Raw genomic sequence first — 27362 nt, 5'->3', positions numbered from 1 at the left:
GAGATTATAAATGGCAGTCAACCTGGTCCTTAAACCTCCTTTCTCACTCAAGTAAAAGTGAGGATAGGCCCAGACAAAATTTGTTGTTGCATCTCTGGGGGAGAAAAGGTGACAAGGATCAGCCCCAGGTGAAGTTTAACCACTAAACAATAAACTTTGGGACCTTCCAATATTTTTCTCTGACATGCTTACTCTCTTTCTCTCATCCCAGGCACCAAGTGTTACATACTGCTCTCTTGCCAATATTTTTCAATGTAAATACTCAATTCTGAAATGTAGATTAGTTTGATTTTTAGATGCTTTCAAGTTGCTGATGTCCTCAAGAACACATATAGAGCTTTTTGGCCTGTGATGTTCCCCACCCACTCACTACTGCCCAAAGGTACAACAGTGTTGTGCACACAAAGCAAAGGACAAATGTTGACAAAAAGATTCTTCTTCTCACCATAAGAGACTATAGACTCTGAGAAACAAACTGGGTTCTAGAGGGGAGGGGGATGGGGTGACGGGTGATGGGTATTAAAGAGGGCACATTCTGCGTGGAGCACTGGGTGTTATGCACAAACAATGAATCATGGAACACTACATCAAAAACTAAAAAAAAAAAAAGATTCTTCTCACTTGCTAATATCATTAGAGTGGTATGGTTTCCTAAAACTAAAAGTTCAAGAGACATTCTTCCTTTAAAGATACATGGATTTTCAGTGTTTTAATAGGCTCCAAGGGTGAATATTTTGGTACAGATTTCCATTAGAAATGTTCCTAGAAAAATAATCTCTGCACACTCTGGCCCTTCTCTTCCTTCTGTCATCCCTAACCTACACACTTCTACATTTTTAAGAATTCCTTCAATTAATTTATTTATATATTCAGTTCTCTATTTGTATATGTATTTTTAGTTAAACTTTTCTTTTGAGATAACTGTAGATTTATATGAAGTATGAAATACTGGAGAGAGTCTGTGTACCCTTTACATATTTCCCCATCTCGCCATATCACAACTAGGATATCGACATTGACTCAATCCACTTATCTTATTCAGATTTCCCCAGGTTTGTTTGTTTTTTTTTTTTTGGTTGTGTGCATGCACATGTGTATGTTTAGTTGTATACAGTTTTATCACAGGTGCAGCTTTATGTATTCACCATCACAAATCATGATACAGAACAGTTCCATCAGCATGTAAGGATCTCTCGTGTTTATCTTTTATAACCACATCTACCTGTCTCCTTAACCCCTGGTAACCAACTATCTGTTCTTGAATCTTTAATTTTACCATTTCAAGAGTAATATACAGATGGAATCATACAATATGTAATCTTTTGAAAGTGGCTTTTTTTCACTTAGCCTAATTCACTCAAGATCCATTTAAATTTCTGCACTGTTTAATAATTTACCCCTTTTTATCATTGAATAATATTCCATGGTATGAGCATATCACAGTTTATTTAACCATTCACCCAGTGAAGGACATGTGGATTCTTTCCAGTTTTTGGCTATTACCAAACAAGGTGCTATTAACATTCATGTAAATTTTTATTTCTCTGGGATAAATGTTCAAGAGTACAATTGCTGAGTTGTATGGTAATTGCATATTTAATTTTATAACAAACTGACAAAATGTTTTCTATAACAGCTATACCATTTTACATTCCTAAGTAAGTTTTCAGTTACTTCCTTAAATTCCTCACTGGTAGAGTTAAGTAGAGAAACAATATTTTTTTTAATGGGTATATAAATTCACCTTCATAAATGTGTTGGGACACTGTTTTCCTTTCCAACTGTATCATGGTAAACTGGAAAGGTAAAAGCACATTGTATAAAGAAAACAGTGTGGAAGTTCAGATGAGCTGCAATGTCCTAAAACTGTTCAGTGTAGCAAGCTGACCAAAGGAATCAGGGAGAGATTATAAGAAAGATATAAACAGAGAGAGTACACACAACATAAAAATTATGATTGGATATCTCTATATATCCCTTCTGTATCTCTGGGGAAAATGTACATTACGAGCAGACACCTGCTACTATGCTAGTACCTGAAGATGTTTTCTAGTATCTTGGTAAAACACCTAAAAAGATAGGGGCGCCTGGCTGGCTCAGTCAGAAGAGCGTGAGACTCTTCATCTCAGCGTCCCGGGTTCAAGCTCCATGCTGGATACAGAGATTGCTAACAAAAATAATAAAGTTTAAAAGATATTTTTAAGAGGCGCCTGGGTGGCTCAGTCGGCTAAGTGTCTGCCTTCAGCTCAGGTCATGATCCCAAGGTCCTGGGATCGAGCCCCACATCGGGCTTCCTGCTCAGCGGGGAGCCTGCTTCTCCCTCTCCCTCTGCCTGCTTGTGCTCTCTCTCTGTGTGTGTCAAATAAATAAACAAAATCTTTAAAAAATATTTTTAAAAAAACCCCAAACACAATACTTATATTTTTAAAAAGATACCTCATTGAAACCTTTCTGTAAAATGAAAAAAAACAAAAACCTATACTTACTATGTTCCTATCTTGTCTAAACATACAGATGTGCATGTGTGCATGCACCTGCATACATATACCAAGAGTAAAAATGCTCTCTGCACTGAATGTTGTCACTAAGTGACTGCACAGTTTCCTGTGACCTTTAGCTTATATGTAAGGAAAATAAAAAAAGATGAGAATTCTTTGGTGGAAGCATATTTCATTGTATGTAAAATCATCATATAGCAAATATAGGACTACATTTTCTCTTAAATCTTTCAGACAGAAGAGAGCCTGCAAACTGAAGATGAATAGCATATCCAATCAGAAAACTTCTCAAACACAAACCATTAAGGTACTTTACATGAAAATTACATGAACTGTAACAAATTTACATTTACCTTACAAAAACTCTTTTCTAGAGATTCCCAGGTTGAGAGTACAGACTCTCACTAAAGCAACAATGCACGTTTCTGATGATTATGCCATTATCACACTATCCTCTCATCACAAATTCTTTCTACAGACTCTTCTCCACAGCTATTCTCTGCAGATTTCTCTCTCTAAAGAGCTGCCCCACTGCCACATCTCCACTGGGTTGCCTAAGTTTCATCTTTTCCTCTCCTAATGTGCTAGTTCAACTTACTACAGCTACAATTTTATATTGCTATTTTGAGGAGTTTTTAAAAAAATTCGGATTATACAAAACAAAGGGAACACCAAGATTTCAGATGAAGGAAATCTGACATTTGCCTAAAAAGTCAATTATCAGTATCATTATCTGAAGAGACAAAAACAAGAGAAAAACAACTAATCTAGTGAGTAATTTACCATTCTGTACAGAGGCAATAAAACCCTAGAAATTTTAGAAATATTCACCACTACCACAACCACCAATCACTTTGTCTGGATATTCAAAACACACACACACACACACACACACACACACACCCCTGTTATGTTCCACAGAATTTCACACACACACACACACACACACAGATATATATCATTTGTTACCTCTTCAAAAACTGACAATGTTGCTACTGTTTAAGTATTTTTGTTACATTATCTAGAACAAGATTAGCACACTACAGCCTGTAGAGCAAAATCCAGGCCACCAACTCTTCTTTTTATAGCCTATGAGCGAGTAATAGTTTTTTACATTTTTAAATGGTTATATAAGTACCTACATAATATCATTGATTTTGCCTCCTGGACTGCAAACCCTAAACTATTTACTATCTGGCTTTTTGCAAAAAGGTTTCTTGACCCTTAATCTCAGGGATCAGTGTAGAAAAGTATGTAACAAATTAATACAATTTGACTATAAATTAATTTAATTTACAGTAAAGTGGCCTTGTGCTCTGCTCCCATTTAATTGTGACTCCCTAGAAATTTCGTACCATCTGAGGAGTCTGACAATCCTCCAGAGATATTCTCAAAGTGAAAAACAAGTATGTAATATAAGGATGACTGTTACATATTTCACCATACCACACATATGGCAATAGCCAAAAAAACATTTCTCAAGAAGAAAGAATTAAAACTCAGCGTGGTGTGTGTGTCACACACATACATATATACATAGATCAGAAAGACTTAAAGTATAGGTAGACTGGCAAGTTCTACTGTTCATAAAAACCTAAAGTCCCAAATAACAAAAACAAAACAAACCCAACATGAATGCCACAGAAAATGTGAGCTATAAAAAGCAAAGGCTGGGGGTGCCTGGGTGGCTCAGTTGGTTAAGCGTCTGCCTTCGGCTCAGGTCATGATCCTAGCATCCTGGGATCTAGCCCCGCATCGGGCTCCCTGCTCAGCGGAGAGCCTGCTTCTCCCTCTACCTCAACCTGCCTGCCTGCCTGCCTATTTGTGATCTCTCTCTCTCTGTCAAATAAATAAATAAAATCTTAAAAAAAAAAAAAAAGCAAAGGCTGGGGGCGCCTGGGTGGCTCAGCTGGTTGGGCGTCGGACTCTTGATTTCGACTCAGGTCATGATCTCAGGGTTGTGAGATCGAGCTCCATGTGAAGGTCCCACGATGGTCCCATGGCAAGTCTGCTTGTCCCTCTCCCCCTGCCTGCCCCTCTGTGCACTTGTGCTCTCTCCAAGGCTGAATTTTGTAAGAAAAAAAAAGAAACATGTGAAGAAGATTATAAAAATGGTAGACTGACACTCAAGCAACAATCTTTTGAAGGGCTTCAGAGAAAACATAAGGCTTATTAAATAACAGCAACTCAAGTACAAAACCTATATAACTGAAGGATCTGAATACCTTCAAACAATAATATTTCCACAATATAAACCAAAGCAATTAAGGATATGCTTTCAAATTTTAAAAAAATTCACTTTCATCCAGTGGCTAATTAAAACTTGCATAACCATTGTGACACTAACCAAACTAGTACTAACTCTTCATTTTGAAAGGGTAGGTGGAGTACCATTCGCACCTCCTCCTACTTCTAGTCTTTATGATAACCATATATTTCTCAACACACACTACTGAGAACCACCTCTAAGATCCATTCCAGTTCAACCATTCTATGAGAATTTTAAGTTTTTAACAAAATACTCAAAAAACCGATAGTAAATGATAAAGGCATCATTATAACCATAAGCAATGAAAACTGAATACCACATAGAAGGAAAGATCTGATAATGCTGCTCTAGGACCTTCTCTAACTGAAAGAGTGCCCCAGTGGGTGCCTAGGTGGCTCAGTTGTTAAGTGTCTGCCTTTGGCTTGGGTCATGATCTCAGGGTCCTGGGATCAAGCTCCACGTCGGGCTCTCTGCTCAGCGGGGAGCCTACTTCTCCCTCTGCCATTCTGCCTACTTGTGTTCTCTCTCTCTGTCAAATAAATAAATAAAATCTTAAAAAAAAAAAAGATTTGAAAGAGTGCCCCAAATTCTTAACTATGTGCCATGGTGTGGTTCTCAGATTATACAAATCTAGGAAAACTGTAAAGTTTACAAAAGTTCCTCTTAAACATTCATTCTTTTGTTCTCTAGTAACCAAGTTAGCCACATCCCACTACAGGCATAGTTCACGTTCACTTGGCTAGAATTAGACACAAACAACGGGAAGATTCAAGGAAGAACCATTTATGCCACTGACCTATGATAAAACTGTGCAGAGCAGAAAGGATTACTGTTGATCACAGAACATACACACACAAGTGATGATGAGCAAATGGACTGGGTTAAACAAATAAAAATAAAGATCCTCTTTATAAGGGTCCCTAGAGTTACCAGTTTGCAATGCTGCAACCTCATGAAAATATTCACTAATAACCAGAAAACTTAAAAAAAGTAATCCCAGTGAAATAGCCCTCAAAGACAGTGTGGCTATCTCAGGCCAGAGTCAGTGATGTTGTTGGTCAGTCTTTTGTTAAATATCCCATTATACAAAGCAAATACAAAAGAAACCATCAAAAGCTGAGTATCATGCAAGAGACACAAAATTGCATGAAGTCCTTAAAAATGATGTGAAAGAACCATTTAATTAAACACAAAAGCCATTGACAGATTGGAACCTAAACTGAGTTAGAGTCAGTTAATAACTAAAGAGAAAATCAAGAAGGTTCAAATGTAAGGTAAAAGACATTTCTATATTACCAATTTTCTGCGGAAAAAAAATACACCAAAAACCTCAGTAATTAATTCACTCTTTGTTCACTTAAGACCTTAAAGGGGATTATATAAATTACTGTTTGTTTTCTTAGTATTAGTTTTAATTTTCAAAATAAAGCCCCAAACATTTTTTTCCTCTATCTTCTGAAATCTTGGCATCTCTTTTAAGTAATTCTAAGTAATTCATTCCAGGATTAATTATGCTTAGATAAAAGGGAACTGAATCTATACAGGAGTACCCTTGAAACGCTGGAATGCCTTTCAAAGTGAGGCATTAGACTAGCTTGGTCTTTTCCAGACTGGGTAGGAAAAAATAAAACAAAACACATTAGCTAATCTCTGTCTCATAGGAATGGTTTCGGAAAGAATGGCTATCAGGTCATTTTAACTATGGAAAAGAAGATGCTTTTCAGGTTGTGAAGGCAAAGCAGGGACAGGGAAAGAGACAACGTTGCCAGGTACAGAGTATTATTAAAAAAAATACATAATTTCACTGAAAGAAAACATTCCAAACTACTAAGGAATAAGGTATTCTGTAATATGGGAGCCAGAAGGGACAATTTACAATTTGGAAAGATTGGAGTATGGGAAGGAAGTAGAGAGGAAGAGACAGTAGTAAACTCTGCACCTCACCCTCCCTTCCCACTTCTCAAATTTCCCTCTTGGCCCGATTGGCCTCTCCAGTTATCTCATTCTCTCAACAAATACTTTTAAGGGGAAAGAGGGAGACCTGATGATACTGTGTGAACCCCCCGGATCTGCCATGCCTAAAATCACTCTATTTCTAGCTGTCTGCAATATGTGACTCAATACCACTTTTTATCAAACACAGTTTAAGTTCATTTCTGTCATTTGTAAGAGAAAGAGTCCTGACTAATAGACTGGATTATGCTACTCCACAATAAAACTTTTCCTGATCACTTCTGGTTGTATCTTCTTTTAATCTCTTCTGAATTTCTGTATGAACTTTGTATCACTCACATTCTACCATGTGTAATAATTATTGAAATTACTTCTCCTACCACACTAAAACAGTAAAGTCTGTAAAGACAGACTTTTTTATTTTATATTATATTTTATATATTTAATATATAAAATTATATTAAAAATATAATTTTATATTCTGCCATATGGTATTTTCACACATTAAAGGGCAGAAAAAAGGCATGAATGGGTACAGGAAGGAGAAGGAAGAAAGTTTTCAACAATTCAGAATGGTTAATGAGGGTCTAAGCAGTAGCACGAGAAAGAAAAAGATACAAGAGCTATAATGTGGAAAAAGGAGCAAATGGACAAATGGTTGCACATGAGAGGTAAAAAAGGAAAAGATGCAGTGCAGTAGAAAGGAGCTAGGGCTAAATTAGAATCAGGAAGGTTGGGTCCATGTTTCCTAATTAACTACTAATTTCATTTTTCTTGGCTCTGGTTTCTTCGATGGTAACTAGGTCTCTTTCACTCAGGTTTCTCTCAGTGCCAGCATTCTGTATTTGTAAGCAGCCAACAGAGAATGAAGATCAATGAATTTATAACCCATATCCTTTCTTGAGATCGGAGGCTAATAAAACACTGGAGAAAAAAAATAAAACACTGGAGAAAGTAATGAAGGCCTCATCTTATGAAATACTGTCAAACCAGATACTAAGCTACACTGTTTCCCCTAAGCACAATTATAATCATTTTCATTATCTCATCTAGTGAAGGAATTTCTCGTACATCAAAGTTAGAAATCTTTTGAGGGCTGGTGTGCCGCTTTCCCAGCCTGTCCACTTCCAGAGCTGTCCCCGGGCCCGGTTCTGGGGCAAAAATGCTGGCCCTTCACATCGAAGATTTGCCAGAAAAGGAAAAGATGAAGATGGAAGTTGAGCAACTTTGCAAAGAAGTGAAGTTGCAGAGGCAACAGGTGTCTAAATGTTCTGAAGAAATAAAGAACTACATTGAAGAACGTTCTGGAAACGATCCTCTGGTGAAAGGAATTCCAGAAGACAAGAATCCTTTTTAAGAGAAAGGCAGCTATATTATTTCATAAATAACTCTGGAGAGAAATTTGATCCTCAGTAGAAGAACTAGTTTGTTTTGGTTTTCTGAAATAAAACCGAAATTCCTTTCAAAGAAGGAAAACAAAATTTAAGGACTTTCTCAAACACTTATATTGATATGGTTATGTATAAAAGCTGTGTGCTTCTCATCTTCGCTCACTACACCCCCTTGTTAAGAGGGCAGAGAGTATCAAATGTACAATTATGGAAATAAGGACATCACTTGTGCATGACTCACTTCTTTCAGTATATTGTTTGATGCCTTAAATAAAGTTTTATCTCTGGAAAAAAAAATCTTTTGAGGGCAGAGTTCTATTGTGCTTTGATACTCTGAAAATGGTGATTCTATATTTTTGTGACTCTAGGAGAATTCTGGATTAATCAGAAATTATACTGCAGGCAGGATCAAGTTTACAAAACAGTTTTCTTCGAAACTGGTTGTTTGAAAGAGAAAATTATTTGTAGGAAAAAAGTGTGCTTGGGTTTAAATTCCCATTTAATCCATAATGAAATGAAAATAAAGCATAACTGATATTGGAGGGGGCCCCTTAAACTCTGAGGTAAAGGGTAGGGCTGAGCAAACAGACATCAAAGGAAGGACAGTTGGTGTGTTTATAATACTTTTTTTTTTTTTGGGTGCAAAATGGTGGTTTTATTAAAGCATGGGGACAGGACCCATGGGCATAAGGAGTGGCTGCCTATAATACTTTTTTTTAAAGATTTTATTTATTTATTAGACAGAGAGAGACACAGCAAGAGAGAGAACACAAGCAGGGTGAGTGGGAGAGGGAGAAGCAGACTTTCCACTAAGCAGGGAGCCTGATGCAGGGCTTGATCCCAGGACCCCGGGATCATGACCCGAGCCAAAGGCAGACACTTAACGACTGAGCCACCCAGGCACCCCTATAATTTAAATACTTTTACAAGATTTAATAATGTACTTGAACAACTGAACCCAAGCTGTGGTAATAGCTAAGATGTCTAAAGTAAGTTATAAAAATATATACAGCAATATCATTAACATTGTTGCTACTTTACATTTCAGAGAACTTTCATGTATTCTCTTTTATTTTTCCCTTAAAAACAACCAAAAGCATTTCCTAGTGTGTGCTTCATGGAAAAGTAGTTCCTCAAAGGCTAATGATTCTTTTTACAAAAAGGCTTCTGTGTGTCATACAAATCTGGGATGTGATGAGCTGAAGAAAGTTAAATAAGCTTTTCCTCCCCTTTTTTCCAAAGCCTTTAGTATCCCAAAGTACAATCTGAATATCTAAGAAGGGGCACATGATATACAATGTGTCCCAAAGTTATGTCACTATGGAACCATTTTTGCATTGTCATTTCTCAAGACCAGGATCTCCATAATTAGAGTTAAAGAAAATGATGAGCTAGTAAAAACCTGGGACCATTATATAGGAAGAACAAATACTTTATATGTCTAATGGAAAGACTATTTGGGAGTCAGGAGACATGGATTCTACATTCAATTTTGCCATTTATTGGCTCTGTGACCTCAGGAAAAAAACCACTTAATTTTCCTGTGCCTTAGTTTTTTATCATTTGCAAACTAGCAGTTATAATTCTAGTTGCAGTCTTTTTCAGGATTGGATAAAAGATATTAGATACATGAGATTATAGAATTATAAAATTCTAGACCTGCAGAAGACCCAGCAGTACCCTATCAAAAAGGTAATTTTAAGGATCTAGAATAAAGCCCACATCTCCTAACTCTTAGCCCTGCATTTTTTCCTATACCACCACATGTTGCTCTATTCTTTAAAGGATAAAACATCTCTAGAGGCAGAATAAGTTTCAGAAAAGAACACAAGTGAAGGTATATCTCATCTTAAAATTCCCATTGACTATATATATATACATTTAGCCTAAAATAAGTAAAGCTTTGATAAACATAGAGAGGTAGAAAGATAAAAGGAGTTCATTCCACATTCACTTGGGAATTGAAGGTAGGCAATTCTATGAAATAATTCATTTCTATATCTAATTAATAAATTGGCCCTACCATCATCAAAAATTTATCTGATCAACAACAGGTAAAGGAAAGCAAATCTTACTGAAATTAATGAGAGAACCAAGGGTAGATAAATGGATTAAAGCTGGAAGAGACTAGAAATAGGTAAGACTATTTGGTGATACTACCGCAATTCATTGCTATTGTCAAAGCTTTGCAGCTTTCCTATAATATAGAACTGTTTGATGCTAATTACTTAGTGATGTGCCAAAAGGATGTATTTATTTCACTTGAAACATAAGAAAAGACCTTTTTTCCATACTGACAGATCAATGGGATAATTCTGGAATTCATTAAAAAGAAACACTAACTGATCCAACAATAACAGCTTAACTTCCTGTGTAAAACACTTCAAAATATCTGTATGAATATAGAAATGCACATTTCTGTGGCAAATTGTTCATTATTGCATCATCAACCCTTGTTAGACAAAATTTCTCATTTTTGCAATGTGAAAAATCATTAAAGTGTTTGAGAGCTCCGTCATGAAAGACAGTAGCACTTTATAATCCACTATTTCTTCAGGCAAATGTGCTTATGGTTGAACATAATACAAAAAATAACATCCCCTAGCATATGATTTTACCCCCCCTTAATGTTATTTTTATATGTTGACAGCAATGACGAAATATGTTACTGCTTTCCTATTAGCTTTAACTGTTTCTGAGTATTCATCATTCATGGCATAACTCTGAAGTGTTACCTGTTAGGATGATTAGGTATCTACACATTTCCAAATGCTTCAAATACTGCTCTGCACATCTCAGTCATGCTTTAACAACATAGGTTTTTAGCCTGAAATTTGCTTAAATTATCAAATGGCTGGAAAAGTAATCTATCCACTGTAACTCTACCAAGTGCTATAAACCCACATATTTGGATATCTAACAGTTCATTTCCTTCAGCTCATATCAAGTGGAATTGCCTGTTGCTGTACGGAACTACTCTACAATTTAGGAGATATTGATTTCCAAAAGCAAGCTATTGTCATGTAGATTGCTTACATGAAACCGTTAGGTACCTTATTTGATCATTTTTATTGAAAATAAAAGGGAAAAATATAGTAAATTAGGTATTGCCAATGACCAGTGAAATCCTTTTGAACATATCTGCCTAATCTTTTCAGGTTTCTTTTCCCCTTCCTTATTAAAAAAAAAAAAATAACATTTTTAAGATTTGATTGTTAAGACTTACAATGAAAATGTATAGCTGCATCTGATTAACTGTACAGTGTAGTTCAGATGAATACTGAAGTTTTTTAACTTATATTGTGAAGAGATCAATCTATTTATAAATTTGAGTTTTTATAATATTTTAAGACTTATTTTAGATGCTGATTTAATACATAGGGTTATGTATGACTTTTAAAAGTACTCTAATAATTATCTGTAAGCTGAAGAAACCAACAAGCACATGCTCATAATTGCTCCAACTAAGAAAATGTTACCTCAAACTGAATAACAGAAATATTTTTAGTCAACAGATGCTCAGTGCAAGTGACTGACATGCATACTTCTTAGAATTCATTTAAAGATTTTTTATTTATTATTTATTTATTTGACAGAGAGACAGTGAGAGAGGGAATGCAAGCAGGGGGAGTGGGAGAGAGAGAAGCAGGCTTCCTGCCGAGCAGGGAGCCCAATGCCAGGGAGCCCAATGCGGGGCTCGATCCCAAGGGATCAAGACCTGAACCAAAGGCACTCACTTAACTACTGAGCCACCCAGGCACCCTCTTTGAATTCATTTAATTCCCACACTTATCCCCACAATTTTAACAGTCACCTTGGCTCAAAGCTATGCTAATGATGCAATTCTACTGGGCTTAAGAATCATATCTGTGAGCTAACAATAAATGTAAACACATAAATTTAAAAAAAAAGGGCAATTTTTGATTTTTTGCATCTAAGAAGTATAGCCTCAATTAAGAAAGCTTAGTTCAATCTGAAATTACAAAAACACTGACTAGAGCTTCCTCTACCCTATTTACAATAAATTAAATGCTACTTGGGGAAAAGATATACTATAGAAAGAAATGTGGAGTGTCACATCTATTTTACTTTGATAGTAAGTTCAACAGAAAGTTAAAAAGATAAATTAGAAAGTTTCCCCCCCTAAGTGCAAGGATAATTATTTTGTTCTCAATTTAATTCTGATTTTTACCTGGAATGATACGATTTTCATTTGCATTTATGTTAAAACAAATTGTCATTTTAAACACAAGTTTTATTGCTCATTAGATTTTTTACTCTTATGTCATATTCAATGAGTCTGGCTTTAAAGTGGTAACTGCTTTAGGCAAAATCCACACTAGAATATCAGACAGTCTCCTCAACACTTTATAGAGGATAAGAGAATTAAACAAAGACTGTGCAAAGCAAAACCATTTATAAAGAAATTGCAGACCACCAGGATTTTGGATTTGGGTAATCCACTTAGATTAGCATGGCTGTGTCTTAAAAGGACAATTCCAAGATCACAATATAGGTCATGTCCTTAAGAAACAGAGTAATGAAATCAATGTCAATTATACAAACTTCCATATTTACATGACGCCACTGACAACAAGTAAAACAGATTAAACAAAGCTTTCTAATGTGCTCAGGCCCAGCACAAGCAAGGAAGGAAAAATAATGTTATAAAACACAGGTTCTTTTTAATCAGGTGCTACAAAAAGGTAAAATTACTGATCAAAAAAAAAAAAAGAATAGTATCCAAACTAGGGGGAAAAAAAGCTTGGGTTTATAACTTCAGATTGAACAGCTATAAACTTTCACATGAGAAAGAAAGAGGGAAGGAATGATAAGTGTTTTGCAGGGAGAGGGGGAAATAAAAAGAAAAGCTAACCTAAAGGTTTTGCCAAAATACAATAATCAGGTTTAGGTGGTAGGTAATATCCTTCAAAGTACAACTTTATTAATGCAGAACACAACTTCAAAATCCCCAATAGGAACCCAAGTGCTTAAAAAAAACGCTGCCAACATCTAAATGTACTATTAAGTTTTAATCAAATAGTGCCAAAAGAAATATTGTCCAACGTAAGTAAAATCTGCTTAATATCACTTTGTCATATTTTTAATTGCCGCATATATATTCAATTATTAAAAATAGTAAATTACAAATGTCTCAAAATGCTTCTTTGCCCAGAAAGCAGAAAACATAAAATGCCTGATGTCACAGAGACACTGCCAAATTTAAAAACATTGCTGCTTCCTTTTTTTGATACCATTGATATTTCTGAATGCTTTCTCCTCAAACTGAGCTGAACAAGGGAAGCCTGGATGCCCCTAGAAACACAGGGACTTTCTTCTAGATACTTACGTGTATTTCTTGGACAAAGGGCTAAAAAATATCTCTGACCAAAGAGCCTTTGTAAAGACTACTTGCAAAGAATTACCAACTTACCCATCAGATTTGAGTTCATGAAAGGTGTTGGGGACAAGCCTTCGTGGGCCCCTAATCGACTGTCATTCAAGTGATCACTGTAATGAGGGCTGTCTGTAAAACCCTAGAGGGAAGAAAAAAAGACCAGAGTATTAAAGAGATTATTTGGCAGTCCTGCTAATTGAGCATAATGACACTCATCTAATTAATATACAGACTTACAAATGGTCATTCCTAACCAAGTTCCTTGTTCATTACTTGAAAAACTAAACAGAAGTGCTCCTTTTATTCCTTTTAAGGTTTTAAAGTAGTTTCTTAATGATCTTAAAAAAATTAGCCCTATGAACTTGTTACACCCAAAAACAAAGCTTTACAGATCATTATTTTAAAAAGGATAAACTAAGAAAATATACTTTTAAAAGTTGTAATAAATAAGGAAAATGTTTTATCTCTACCCTCCTTCCTCTGTCTCCAAACCCTACTCATTAAGAGTTAGGTAATTACAATTTAAAATACTAAAAATAATCCACAATCAATATACTAGAATCGAATCTTTTCCTAAATGGCAAACATATATTTAACAAAAAAGATCTGTTTATATTCTAATACTAGTATAACAAGACAGACTCCTAGAGAAACTGAACCATGTAAAAAGGAAAACATTTATTAAAAATAGCTGATTTAAATTTTTGAGTCTTAAAAATGAAATTGCACACACCATGAACACAATAAAGCTAATGTTATTATTTCACAATAGCTGTTATTAAATTTCTCTTTACAACTTAAAACATTTTTTTTTTTAAAAAACAAAGGAGAAAAAAGATACTAAAGTTTACAAATAAATGTTACAAAAGCTCTGTGGATTAAAAACTATTATAGTTCTCAGACTCTTAACACTTACTTAGTCCAGAATCATACTGTTTTTAAACAAGACTTTGAATCCTGGTTAATTAAACCTCAGGTGATACCTACACTTCTGCTAACTTAAAATGATTTTAGTAAAGATGAGAAAAACTTCCTAGAGGCCCAAACAGGGAAGCAAACTGCCTTGGCTCACAGAAACCAGAAATCACCCAGAATCCCCTGGGACTATAAAATCATCAATCACTGAAGATTTATTATTACCCAGACCGCAGGCTAACATTCAAGAAGACATTAATGGGGCTGAAACAGGCCTCACTATCTTTGCAGGCATGCTGTCAGTTCAACCACAGGGCTAGGAACTGAGGGCTAAATAACTGTCAAATCATTACAATTGCTTATGGATGCATGTCACAACTCCTTCTGCTGTTCTGTTTTAAAACTAATCTTCTGGGAGTGCTAACTCCCAAATGAATCTTTGTTTCATTTTTATCTACTTTAGAATTACTGATACACATGTGATAGACATTCAAGAAGAATCTTGGTGACATTTACAACTTGGTTATGACCACAAGGGTGTCCTCTGGTAACCACAACCAAAGTCTTGTCGGTCACAGCCACATGTAGCAGAACCTATGTACAAAATGAATCGCTCCTAGCTAAGGTCACTTCTTGGAGTTTACTTCTGTTATTTAAAACTTAACACTCTTGAGGTGCTAAGTGACATATCACTATCTCACAGACATCTGGGTATTTTTCTGCCACTTCTTCCCACTGCCACTTTTAGGTCTGTAAGTCCAAACAAGGCATTGAAACCTACAAAACACTCACTGAAATACTGTTTAACATCATTACACGATATTACTCCAGAAAAACGCCAACAGAAATGTGTTTGTAGGTGAGCCACATCGTTCACACTTCATTTAAATGCAAAAGAATAATAAAAGAACTCTTCATTCTTGAAGTACCAAAAAAGAATTTTTTCTTTCCTGATCATAAAAAATAAAAACATTCAAGATTTTAAAAACTATCTCCTAAAGCAGAAGTTACAAATAGATCTAAATTTTAGGGTATCACCAAATGATTATATACACACACTATATGAACTTCATAGATTACATGTAATACAGCTTAACGCAGAGCATATTTATCTTTAAGCCCCCATTAATATGTGCTCAGAGAACAGAGAAATTATTTTACTGTCAACCATAAAAAAATAATAAGTACTGTCCCTTATCTACACACATCCACAAACTGCAGGACATAGTACGGAATTTACTGTAAGATTATTTCCCAGTCTACTCAGAAAATCTCAGATTGTCATACTGCACTACAGAGTAGTCTATAAACTTTTTCATCACGTACAAGGAAGATATGAATATGGGCCATTAACACCTAGTCATAAATTGTGTATGTGTGTGTGTGTGTGTGTGTATATATATATATGTATATATATATACACACACACACACACACACAATTAACCAATATATAAAATTTCAGTAAGGCTTAATTTTTGCTCATGTAAGACTAAAAATTTAATAGAAATTTTGATTATTTTTCCCTACACCTCAAAGGATCTTTTTTTTTTAAAGATTTTATTTATTTATTTGAGAGAGAGAGAGAGAGAGAGAATGAGTCAGGAAAAGGGCAGAGGGAGAAGCAGACTCCCTGCTGAACAGGGAGCAAGACCTGGGGCTCAATCCCAGGACCCCGGGATTATGACCTGAGCTGAAGGCAGATGTTTAACTTGATTGAGCCACCCAGGCGCCCCTCAAAGTTCATCTTAATGCATACAATTTTCTTGAAAAGTCATAGCCCAAGAGGCAAGAAAAGAGACAGTTCTTCATCCACAGATGCAAACTGATGCTAGAGGACAGAACAAAGAAAATGGGCTTATAAATGACTATCATAGTTTTGGATCTAAAATACACCAAAAACTCACTTGAAAGAAGAACTGGCTACTGTTTCAAGATTATTCTTGTCATTGCTTCTGCACAGTAGTAGTGATATTCATCAGAACAGAACTTTTTGTGAACCATGATGAAAAGTTACAAGGTAATTTATAAATATTTAAATAAGATCACTACAGGTCACATGTTTAAGATCAGTTCTAGGAAAGTACACAGTTCTCTGTCAGCATGGTAATGTGTCAACTAGCTGGGTGATCCCTAGAACAGTGCTTTGCAAACTTCAATATTCATATCAACTGACTAGAGATCATGTTACAATACAGATTAAGAAGCATAGGGTCTAGAGCGGGGCCTGAGATTCTGCATTTCTAACACAAAGGTGATGTGATGCTACTGGTCCACAGACCACACTTCCGGTAGCAAAAACCAAGACAATCTGGAAATAAAGATCTCTTTCACATATAGAGAGGAAAAATTCAAGGCTAGGAAGGTGACAGCCAGGTACCATCATTTCCTCAAATCAGAACCACATTAAAACACCAGAAGTTTCCAGGTAAGAATAATTAGGGAGAAATCCCACAGTTAACCAAAAAATCTGAAGCAATTAGAATAACAAAATATTTTCATGTATGTAGGTATATATTCCTCCATATAGTTTTAAGTAGACAAGAGATGTCAAACAGAGCTTCAATGAAAGAAGTTAGTTGACCTGGCGTTTAAAGAGAAGACTCCCTGAGTACCACATAGAGTTAGGCAAGGAGGATGGATGCTCATAAGTAGAAATGGCAAAAGAGAAGAATGCCATAACATAATACAGTACAGTGTGGAAGTAGGGAAGATACAGAACAGCCGGGAAGATAGTGGAATCATACAGGCGCCAGCGAGAATATTAGAGTGGAGAAAATAAGGGGAAGGTAACTGGCCTGAAGGAGAAGTTAGAGTAAAAAGAAAGGAACAAAAACAAAGCAAGCAATTGTTAAGATGGAGCCCAAGGAGATCAGTCAATGGTATTGATAAATGAATGCTATATTCAATTTTGGAATGAAAAGAATAAACCAGTAAGATCATTAAATGCAGAACGATCATGGTACATATTTTAAACTGACTGAGCATTACTATGGTCAAACCTGATCCCCTGCAGCTCCTAATTTGGATCTTGAATTCTGTAAAATGGATTTACTATGAAAATAACCCTTAATAAAACTGAGACTTTTGTACATGAGAGATGATAAACACTACATTATGAAGGATATGCAATATTACCAGAATCATCTATCATTATAGCTTTTTAGTCATGATATTTTTAGTCAAAAATATTTCCAAATATACCGTAAAAAATTACTGTCCCTGGTTTATGATAAAAATGGACAGGGCACCTGGCGGGCTCAGTTGGTTAAGCGTCCGACTCTTGATTTCAGCTCAGGTCATGATCTCATGGTCATGGGGTTGAGCCCTGCCTTGGGCTCTGTGCTCAGTGGGGAGTCTGCTTGAGATTCTCTCTCTCCTCTCCCTCTGTGCCCCCATCCTGTGGCTCACTCTCTCTCTCTCAAAAATGATAAATCTTTAAAAAACTGAAAGCACTCAAAATATCAATAATTGACAAAATCAGCTGATATACAGATCACAAAAACTGTTCAACTTCATACTTAAAATTATCTGTTTAAATTACAAATTTGCAAATTCTAAACAGTCTCATCTGAATGCATATTACTTTGCAAAACCTTTATATTGTGAAACATGTTCCATAAAAATGCATTTAGTACTTTTTTCTATGCTCATTTCATGGTACAGAATTCAGAAATGTTAATCCCTGCTCTAACATGACAACAGACCTGAAGTAATCAATCAAATCTACTACCATTTTTAAACTAATTTAAGCTGCATGTAAGTCAAATATTTTCTTCTACTACAAACAACAAAACAAAAGCACCTAGTATTATTTATTTACATAATAATACTCTATTCTGGTTTGTCTCCTCAAAAATATAAGAACTTACCACTGGTTAATTTTTTTAAAAATTTATTTCACACAACCAACAAATAAAGTGTAATCACCAGAGTACCTCCCCAGGTCAAGAACAGATTCCTGGTTTTTCTAACCTATTTTGTTATTTCTTTGTATGAAAACCAGTGTCTAATCCTATTTTAAAATATTCTTTCCAATTCTTTTCAATAGTTAAAAAGGGTGGGGTGGGAAAAGTCTATTTCAATAAAGATTTAGTTTCTCAGAAAAGCTTCCCCTCTTTCCAAGACCCTAATAAGACCAAATTGGGTGAATTCCTTCTAGACTTCCACAACAGCAAGAATTTCCATTATATCACTGCTCACACTTATTGAAATTACCTATTTAATTATCCATTTAAATTATACCATAATTATCTGTTATAATTGCACAGTACCGTGTAGTGGATAAATGTGGAATTTTTGGAGCCAGACTGGCAGATGTGAATTCCATCTTTCCATCCACACATACTGGCTGTGTGACTTGGGGCAAAGTAATCTTTTTTGCCTCAGTTTCATTATCTATAAAATTGGAAGAATACTAAATACTACCTTCATTTCACAGGTTGTTGTAAGGAGTAAATGAGTTAATACACTGTAGTAAATGGAGAAGTGCTTAGCACATAGTAAGCACATGATAAAAGCTGGTCATTATTTTTATCATCTCACTTAGAAGTCATTATGTCGAACAAATTCTGAGAAGGCAGGAACTGTGTTTTTTTCACAATTACATCCTCAGAACAATGGCTGGCACATACATAGCAGTTGCTCAATAAATGACAGATGCGAGATTTCAACTGCTAAATCTTTATAACGCTGCAAGGGTTTAGATATTATAAAGGTTAAATCAGCTTTTCTATAGAACACCCAATAAGTAGCAGAAAGAAGGCTGATAAAGTATCAGCTTATTTAAATGGATTGAACAAGAAACTATAGACTTTTGGTATTCAAGGAGCCACAAGATTTCATACCAGCTATTGAAATCCTCTAGCTTCTGCATGGTCACAGCCAGTAGAATCAGCCAAAAGCCATTATCAGCTAAGGTCATGATCTCAGGGTCGTGGGACTGAGCCCCACCTTGGGCTCCAAGCTCAGCGTGGAGTCTGCTTAAGAATCTCTCTTTCCCCTTTCCTCTGCCCCCCCTACTCGCGTTCTCTCTAGGGGGAAAAAAACAGCAAGTAAGAAAAAAGATTAGAAAATTAAATCAAAAGAGATTAAAGAACCTAAGACCTAAAACTACCGAACTCTTAGGAGAAAACATAAACAGGTAACCTTCTTGACATCATGCCTGGTGATGATTTTTTGGGGGTTTAACACCAAAAGCAAAGGCAAGAGAAAGCAAAAGTAAGCTACATCAAACTAAAAAGCTTCTGTACAGCAATGGAAACCATCTACAAAATGAAAAGGCAACATATGGGATGTAAGAAAATACATGCAAATCATATATCCGGTAAGGGGTTAATATCCAAAATATATAAAGAACTCATATAACTGCTCTATTGTGACAGATGGTAGGTACCCTTGTGAGCATAGCGTAACATATAAACTTGTCAAATCACTACGTTGCATACCTGAAACTATTGTAACACTGTATGTCAACTATTTTCAATAAAAAACAAGAAAAGGCACACCTGGGTGGCTCAGTTAAGGGTCTGCCTTCGGCTCAGGTCATGATCCTGGGAGTCCTGGGATCAAGCCCCATCAGGCTCTCTGCTCAGCAGGAAGTCTGCTTCTCACTTTCCCTCTGCCCCTCCCCCTGCCTGTGCTCTTTCTCTCGCTCACTCCCTCTCTCTCTCAAATAAATAAATAAAATTTAAAAAACATGAAAACAAAAGTTCATACCACTCAATAGCAAAAAATCCCCATTAAGTCTGACTAAAAGATGGGCAAAGGATCTGAATACGTATTTTTCCAAAGCAGACATACAGATGGCCAGTAGATACCTGAAACGGTGTTCAACATCACCAAACAGAGAAATGCAAATCAAAACCATAATAGGGTATCACCTCATACCTTCAAAATGGCTATGATCAGAAAGACAAGAAATAACAAGTGCAAGATGTCAATGCTACCTAGAGCAATCTACACATTCAATGAAATTCCTATCAAAACACCATCAACTTTTTTCAAAGAAATGGAACAAATAATCCTAAAATTTGTATGGAACCAGAAAAGACCCAGAATAGCCAGAGGAATGTTGAAAAAGAAAAGCAAAGCTGGTGGCATCACAATTCCGGACTTCCAGCTCTATTACAAAGCTGTCATCATCAAGAAAGGATGGTACTGGCACAAAAACAGACACATAGATCAATGGAACAGAACAGAGAGCCCAGAAATGGACCCTCCACTCTACGGTCAACAAATCTTCGACAAAGCAGGAAAGAATGTCCAATGGAAAACAGAAAGTCTCTTCAACAAATGGTGTTGGGAAAATTGGACAGCCACATGCAGAAGAAGGAAACTGGACCATTTCCATACACTACACACAAAAATAGATTCAAAATGGCTGAAAGACCTAAATGTGAGACAGGAGTCCATCAAAATCCTAAAGGAGAACACAGGCAGCAACCTCTTCGACCTCAGCCACAGCAACTTCCTAGAAACATCACCAAAGGCAAGAGAAGCAAGTGCAAAAATTAACTATTGGGACTTCATCAAAATAAAAAGCTTTTGCACAGCAAAAGAAACAGTCAACAAAACCAAAAGACAACTGACAGAATGGGAGTAGATATTTGCAAATAACATATCAGATAAAGGGCTAGTAGCCAAAATCTATAAAGAACTTATCAAACTCAATGCCCAAAGAACAAATGATCCAATCAAGAAATGGGCAGAAGACCCAGAAATGGGCAGAAGACATCCAAATGGCCAACAGACACATGAAAAAGTGCTTAACATCGCTCGGCATCAGGAAAATCCAAATCAAAACCTCAATGAGATACCACCTCACGCCAGTCAGAATGGCTAAAATTAACACAGGAAACGACAGATGTTGGCGAGGATGTGGAGAAAGGGGAACCCTCCTACACTGCTGGTGGGATGCAAGCTGGTGCAGCCACTCTGGAAAACAGTATGGAGGTTCCTCAAAAAGTTGAAAATAGAGCTACCATATGACACAGCAATTGCACTACTGGGTATTTACCCCAAAGATACAAATGTAGGCATCCGAAAGGGTGCATGCACCCCAATGTTTATAGCAATGTCCACAATAGCCAAACTATGGAAAGAGCCAAGATGTCCATCAACAGATGAATGGATAAAGAAGTGGTGTGTGTGTGTGTGTGTGTGTGTGTGTGTACGTACACACACACACACACACGCACACAGCATACAATGGAATATTATGGAGCCATCAAAGGAATGAAATCTTGCCATTTGCAACGACGTGGATGGAACTGGAGGGTGTTATGCTGAGTGAAATAAGTCAATCAGAGAAAGACATGTATCATATGATCTCACTGATATGAGGAATTCTTAATCTCCGGAAACAAACTGAGGGTTGCTGGAGTGGTGGGGGGAGGGAGGGATGGGGTGTCTGGGTGACAGACATTGGGGAGGGTATGTGCTATGGTGAGAGCTGTGAATTGTGTAAGACTATTGAATCACAGACCTGTACCTCTGAAATAAATAATACATTATATGTTAAAAAAAAAGGAAGAAGATAGCAGGAAGGGAAAAATGAAGGGGGGAAATCGGAGGGGGAAACGAACCATGAGAGACGATGGACTCTGAGAAACAAACTGAGGGTTCTAGAGGGGAGGGGGGTGGGGGGATGGGTTAGCCTGGTGATGGGTATTAAAGAGGGCACGTTCTGCGTGGAGCACTGGGTGTTATACACAAACAATGAATCATGGAACACTACATCAAAAACTAATGATGTAATGTATGGTGATTAATATAACATAATAATAAAAAAAAGAAACAAGTGCAAGCAAGGATGTGGAGAAAAGTAAACCTCATGCACTCCTGGTGGGAATGTGAAATGGCACACCACTATGGAAATAGTATGGCGTTTCCTCAAAAAATTATAAATAGAAATACCATATGATCCAGCAACTCTGCTTCTGGGTATTTATTTGAAGAGAACAAAAACACTAATTTGAAAAGAGATATGTAACCCCTACGTTCACTGCAGCTTTATTTACAATAGCCAAGACATGGAAGCAACCTAAGTGTCCACTAATGGAAAAATAAAGAAATAGGAGAGTGTACACACACACACACACACACACACACACAATGGAGTATTATTTAGTTGCAAAAAGGAGGGAAAATTTGCCATTTGCAACAACATAGAAAGACCCTGAGGGCATTATGCTAAGTAAATAAGTCAAACAGAGAAAGACAAATACTGTATAATTTCACTGATGTGTAATCTTAAAACAAAACTCAAGTTCATAATTACAGAGAACAGATTGGTGGTTGCCAGAGACAGAGACTAGGATATGGAAAATTGGGTGAAGGGGATCAATAAGTACAATCTTCATGTTATAAAATAAATAAGCCCTGGGGATATAGATAGCACTGTGACTATGGTTAATAATACTGTAATGTACATCTGAAAGTTGCTAAAAGTAGATCTTAAAAGTTCTCATAAGAAGAAAAATAATTTTGTAACTATGTGTGGTTAACTAGACTTAATGGGGTGATCATTTTGTAATATACATACATCTAATCATTATGTTGTATACTTGAAACTAACATATCAATTATATCTCAATTAAAAAAGAAAAAAGATTACATTCACATTAAATATATAATTTCTCCCACTTTTCTTTCTACATATCCTTTTTGCATTTTCAAAAAGTATTAGCCTGTGATATATTAGATAATATTTTTTTAAAAGGTAGTCCTGCATAGATGGTTTGAGAATCACTAGTCTATATCCTTGGTACAAAAAATATGGGCCTCAGAATAGCAGTACTGGCAAATTCTGGGATAGTTGAAACGCAGAACCTCTGAGTACATCTAAGACCTAAAAGAATCAGAATCTACATTTAAAAAAGACTTTCAGGGTATTCATATGCAAATTAAAGTTTGGGAAGAACTAGTCTATATTATCTCATAAATTGTGTATCATGGAGCCTGATACATGGTAAAATAATAGTAGTCCCTATTATTTCTTCTTCTACTACCACCAGCACCTCATTAAGTTCTAAAGAGCGCACCTTCTTAAACTGATTCTTCCACTGTCCCTTTCACATACCATATGCAACCAGAGAAAATTAGATAAAAGAGTTAAAATGGCACTCCACTGCAAAAACAGCCTCAGATTTTACATACTTTAAAAGCTTTCATCTTCTACTGTTGTCAACAGATTAAGACAAAGCATAAAATAAGTGTTCAATAAATATTTTTCAATATTTGGGGCACCTCTGTGGCTCAGTCAATTAAGCATCTGCCTTCTGCTCAGGTCATGATCCCAGGTTCCTTGGATTGAGCTGGCATCAGGCTTCCTGCTCAGCGGGGAGCCTGCTTCTCTCTCTACCCCTTGCTCTGTTCATGATATCTCTCTGTCTCAAATAAATGAAATCTTTTAAAATTTTTAAATATTTGCTATTTGTGGGATCAATTCAAATAAATCAAACCTAGAAACAAATAACATAGTCACAATAACCCTTGCATTAAGAAGAATTCCATTAATTCCAAGAAGAAACGATACCTACCAATGAGCAAAACAATGTTCTTGCATTCAGTACAATAACATATTTTTATTTTTTTAATAACATATTTTTAAATAATTTTAAAACACCAGTTCCATATGTTAAATTTTGTTGAATATTTATTTTATATTAGGTGAAAAAAATAAAAGCAAAAATCAATTAGTGTATAGAATATTTAACCTCTAAAATTTATAAGGAAAAGACTAGAAATTGTAAGTATTAAGGGTTTTAAATTTTACTTGTCTATATTTTCTAAAATTTCTATGAAAACCATTTATTGCTTTCAAAAAAATATACGGTTTTTCAGTTTTTCCTCTAACATGATTAAAGCACCATACTTTCAAGATAGAAAATTGGTAATTATATAGAAATAGCATCAACTAAGTAGGGAAAAAAAAGACTCACAAAATCAGTAACATTTTGACCTTTTTTCCCATTTTTAAATGTTTCTAAACTAGTTTACACATATAAAAATGTATGTAATAAATAGCTATGTATCCATTATTCAACAAATAAAACATTGCCAATGTAGCTTAAAACCCTATGGAATTCTTTCAAATTCCCCTCTGAAGTAAACAATATCCTAAATTTGTCTTTTTATTGCTTTCATGCGTTACTTAATACTTCTATTACATATGTACACTCCCTAATATACAGCACCATTCTGCATGTTTTAAAATGTTATCTAAATAGTATCTTTTTTTCTTTACTCGCTTAACAGTCAATATGTAAGACTGACACATGTTGAAAAAGTATAGCACTGGTATATATGTCACTACTATATAATATTCTATTTATAAGCATAACACAATTTATCCATTCCCCTTTCAATGACTTTTAACTCACTTCCCATTTTCCCCTATTACAAAAAGGCTGCTATAAACACTTTAGTAATGTCTCCTTGCATAAACATGAGAATTTGTGAAATTTTCTCTAGGAGTAGAATTCTAGGTTATAGAGTATGAACACCTTCAAAGTTACTACACATTGCCAAACTGTTCTGTAGGACAGAAATATACTATCATTTAAGAAAAAAGTCTCATATTTCATACTGAATCAGAAAGTTTCTGAGCTATACAGACAGTCCCAACTTATGAAAGAAAGCTTCCAAAGCCCACTTACAAGTTTTATGTAACTTGCGATGCACTTTCCAGATGGTAAAAAGCAAAGCAATCACAAGTACATTTCCTTATCAGTTCATTTAACCCTTATGTAGTTTTTTCTTATCTAAAATAGTCTGACCTGGGTTAAAAGGTAGTCATTTGCCATAATAAACATTCAAGACCACATTTGTTAAGTGAGTTAATCTTCTCTAGGCTTAGTTTCATTAATGTTCTATAAATAAAATTGCATCCATTACTCCAGGTGTTGATCAAGCAAAATTTGCCAGAAATACGGTAATATTTTTAGTTTGTTGCCAGTATCTGGTCTTGATGCTCAGTGATATGCAGGCTGTTATAGCCACTTGGCCAGAGTGTTGACTGATGCTCGTTGTTAGATCCCGACCCCACAGGCATAATAGTTCACAGTTCATGATGAAAACAGTAATGTGTATCCTGGTAATATCGATAGAACAATACTTTTGGATTCTCTTGTCAGCCACGGTGATACTGACTATGATCCAGCTGCCTCTTCCAGCTCCTATGAATAAAGTCACTCATCTTTAAGGGTAAGCCCAAATTAAAGGTATAACAGCAAAAGAATGTTCCTTTGATAACTGGCTCATATGGCTGGTAAATCTGTGGCCTGGATTTAGTTCCCTGAAGGTAAAAGTAAATAAACCATAGATGAAAGATCAGGGATTCCTTCTAGGAATGCACATGAAGTCTTCTCTCAGTCTATATAATTTAAGGTTTTCTGTGCCAACAATAATAGCATCAGCATACATTTGATACTATTTGCAAGAATATGAGTTAAGGGCTCTGCTCCCTTAATCATTACAACATCACGAATCCTCACAACCCCATGAACTGTTACTCCCATTTCTCCCATGTACATAAGAAAATGAGTGCAGAGAATTTACATAATTCACATGATATCCAACAGTAAGTAGCAGGATGAATCTGAACCCAAGCAATCTGATTCTAGAGCCCACCATGCAATGCTGCCTCTCTGGTATTAACTGTTCCTCCCTAGAATTATTGTGAATTAAATGGCTCAATGACAGGCTAGAGACATAAAATGAAGTGTATATTTGTTGAAATGGTAATTCACAAGGGAAAAGGAATTAAGCCAGGAAAATGCAACAACAAAACAATCAAAAAAAATTTTTAAATCAAAAAAATTTTTTTAAACCACTCAATTCAGCAAGTGGTATTTGAAATAGTGTAGGTAGTCACAAGAGCTTTTGAGAACTTTTTGAACCTCTGGATTCTGATGGAAAAAAAGCAAACCAAATGGGAAATGGAAAAATTTCCTATGGTAAGTAGATATCAAGTACATTCATTCATTCCTCCTGAAGACTATTCCCCTTGTCCAAGGTGGGAATAAACTGCAGCAACCTCCTGTGATGCTGAGATAGTTCCTGCAGAGAATGTAAACAGAGGCCCCAACGAACCTAAAAGCAAAATCATATACCATTAGGACCAGTAGTTGAGTGCCCCATGTAAGATGGAGTTTATGATAATGACATGGAAATTATAATTAATAACTAATATTCATTACAATGAAATGTGGGGGGAAAGTCTAGAGAAAGGCTATATAACTCTATTCCATTTAACTAAAGGGAGCATCTGAATGACACTGAAAATTAAAAAAAAAAAATTGTTCCTACAAGGAGAAGAATCTTTAGGGTCTGAGCCTTAAATCCAACTTCAACCTGAGGCCTACCCAGAGAAACAGAGTCAGAGGAAGCACCTAATCTTCCTTTGGAAACTGGTGACTTGTTTTTGCAGCACTGAAGCTACCCAGACAAGAGAAAGACCCATTATCGCTCCTTCAGTTCCTAGATCTCTGGAACCGCTGGTAGTCACCTAGCTACAGGACCACAGGTGCCATAGAGATATTCCAACAAAGACAGAAAACTCTACTTCTACCTAATACCAAAGGAAGACAGTGCCCCTGATTCCTGAACTTTCCTTGGAGAGTTCTCAGCAGCTGAAAAGTTAGGACTTCCTTTTTTTCTTTTTTCAGGACTTCCTCTGAAAAATAGAAAAAGCATCACCATCAAATAAGAGAGGTAGGTGCAACTACTCTGTGTGAATGTATCTGATACAAAACCCGTAACTTTTAGAGATGACTTTTTAAGGATAAATGGGCTTCTGAAAACTAAACATGGTCCTCCTAGCTCAAACTTCTATATTAAATGAGTAGGTCAAAGAGTTCATGAAGTTTTTCTTGGATTTTGTACATTCCTCATTTTCAACTCTCAGAATTTTAAAATTTGACAAAGCATTTAAAA

The 27362-nt window shown here is 35.8% G+C and overlaps 1 protein-coding gene and 1 pseudogene across 10 annotated transcripts in view; one reads left to right on the top strand and one right to left on the bottom strand.

Annotated features, from left to right (window-relative positions):
- TCF12 (transcription factor 12) overlaps positions 1-27362 on the bottom strand; it is a 375554-nt gene that overhangs the window by 176021 nt on the left and 172171 nt on the right. For all 10 annotated transcript variants that reach the window (XM_025883884.2, XM_025883886.2, XM_073877071.1 and 7 more), the window contains one exon: positions 13546-13648. In XM_025883884.2, the coding sequence (XP_025739669.1) occupies positions 13546-13648 (103 nt within the window). The remainder of the gene's footprint in view (positions 1-13545; positions 13649-27362) is intronic.
- On the top strand, positions 7823-8391 carry LOC112833004 (guanine nucleotide-binding protein G(I)/G(S)/G(O) subunit gamma-11 pseudogene; annotated as a pseudogene).

The sequence above is a fragment of the Callorhinus ursinus genome, unplaced genomic scaffold (genome assembly GCF_003265705.2).
Source record: "Callorhinus ursinus isolate GAN/ISIS: 27379988/994484 unplaced genomic scaffold, GSC_fseal_2.0 scaffold25, whole genome shotgun sequence".
Taxonomy (NCBI): Eukaryota; Metazoa; Chordata; class Mammalia; order Carnivora; family Otariidae; genus Callorhinus; species Callorhinus ursinus.
The sequence above is the reverse complement of the archived record's forward strand: the minus strand, read 5'-3'. Positions and strand labels throughout refer to the sequence as shown.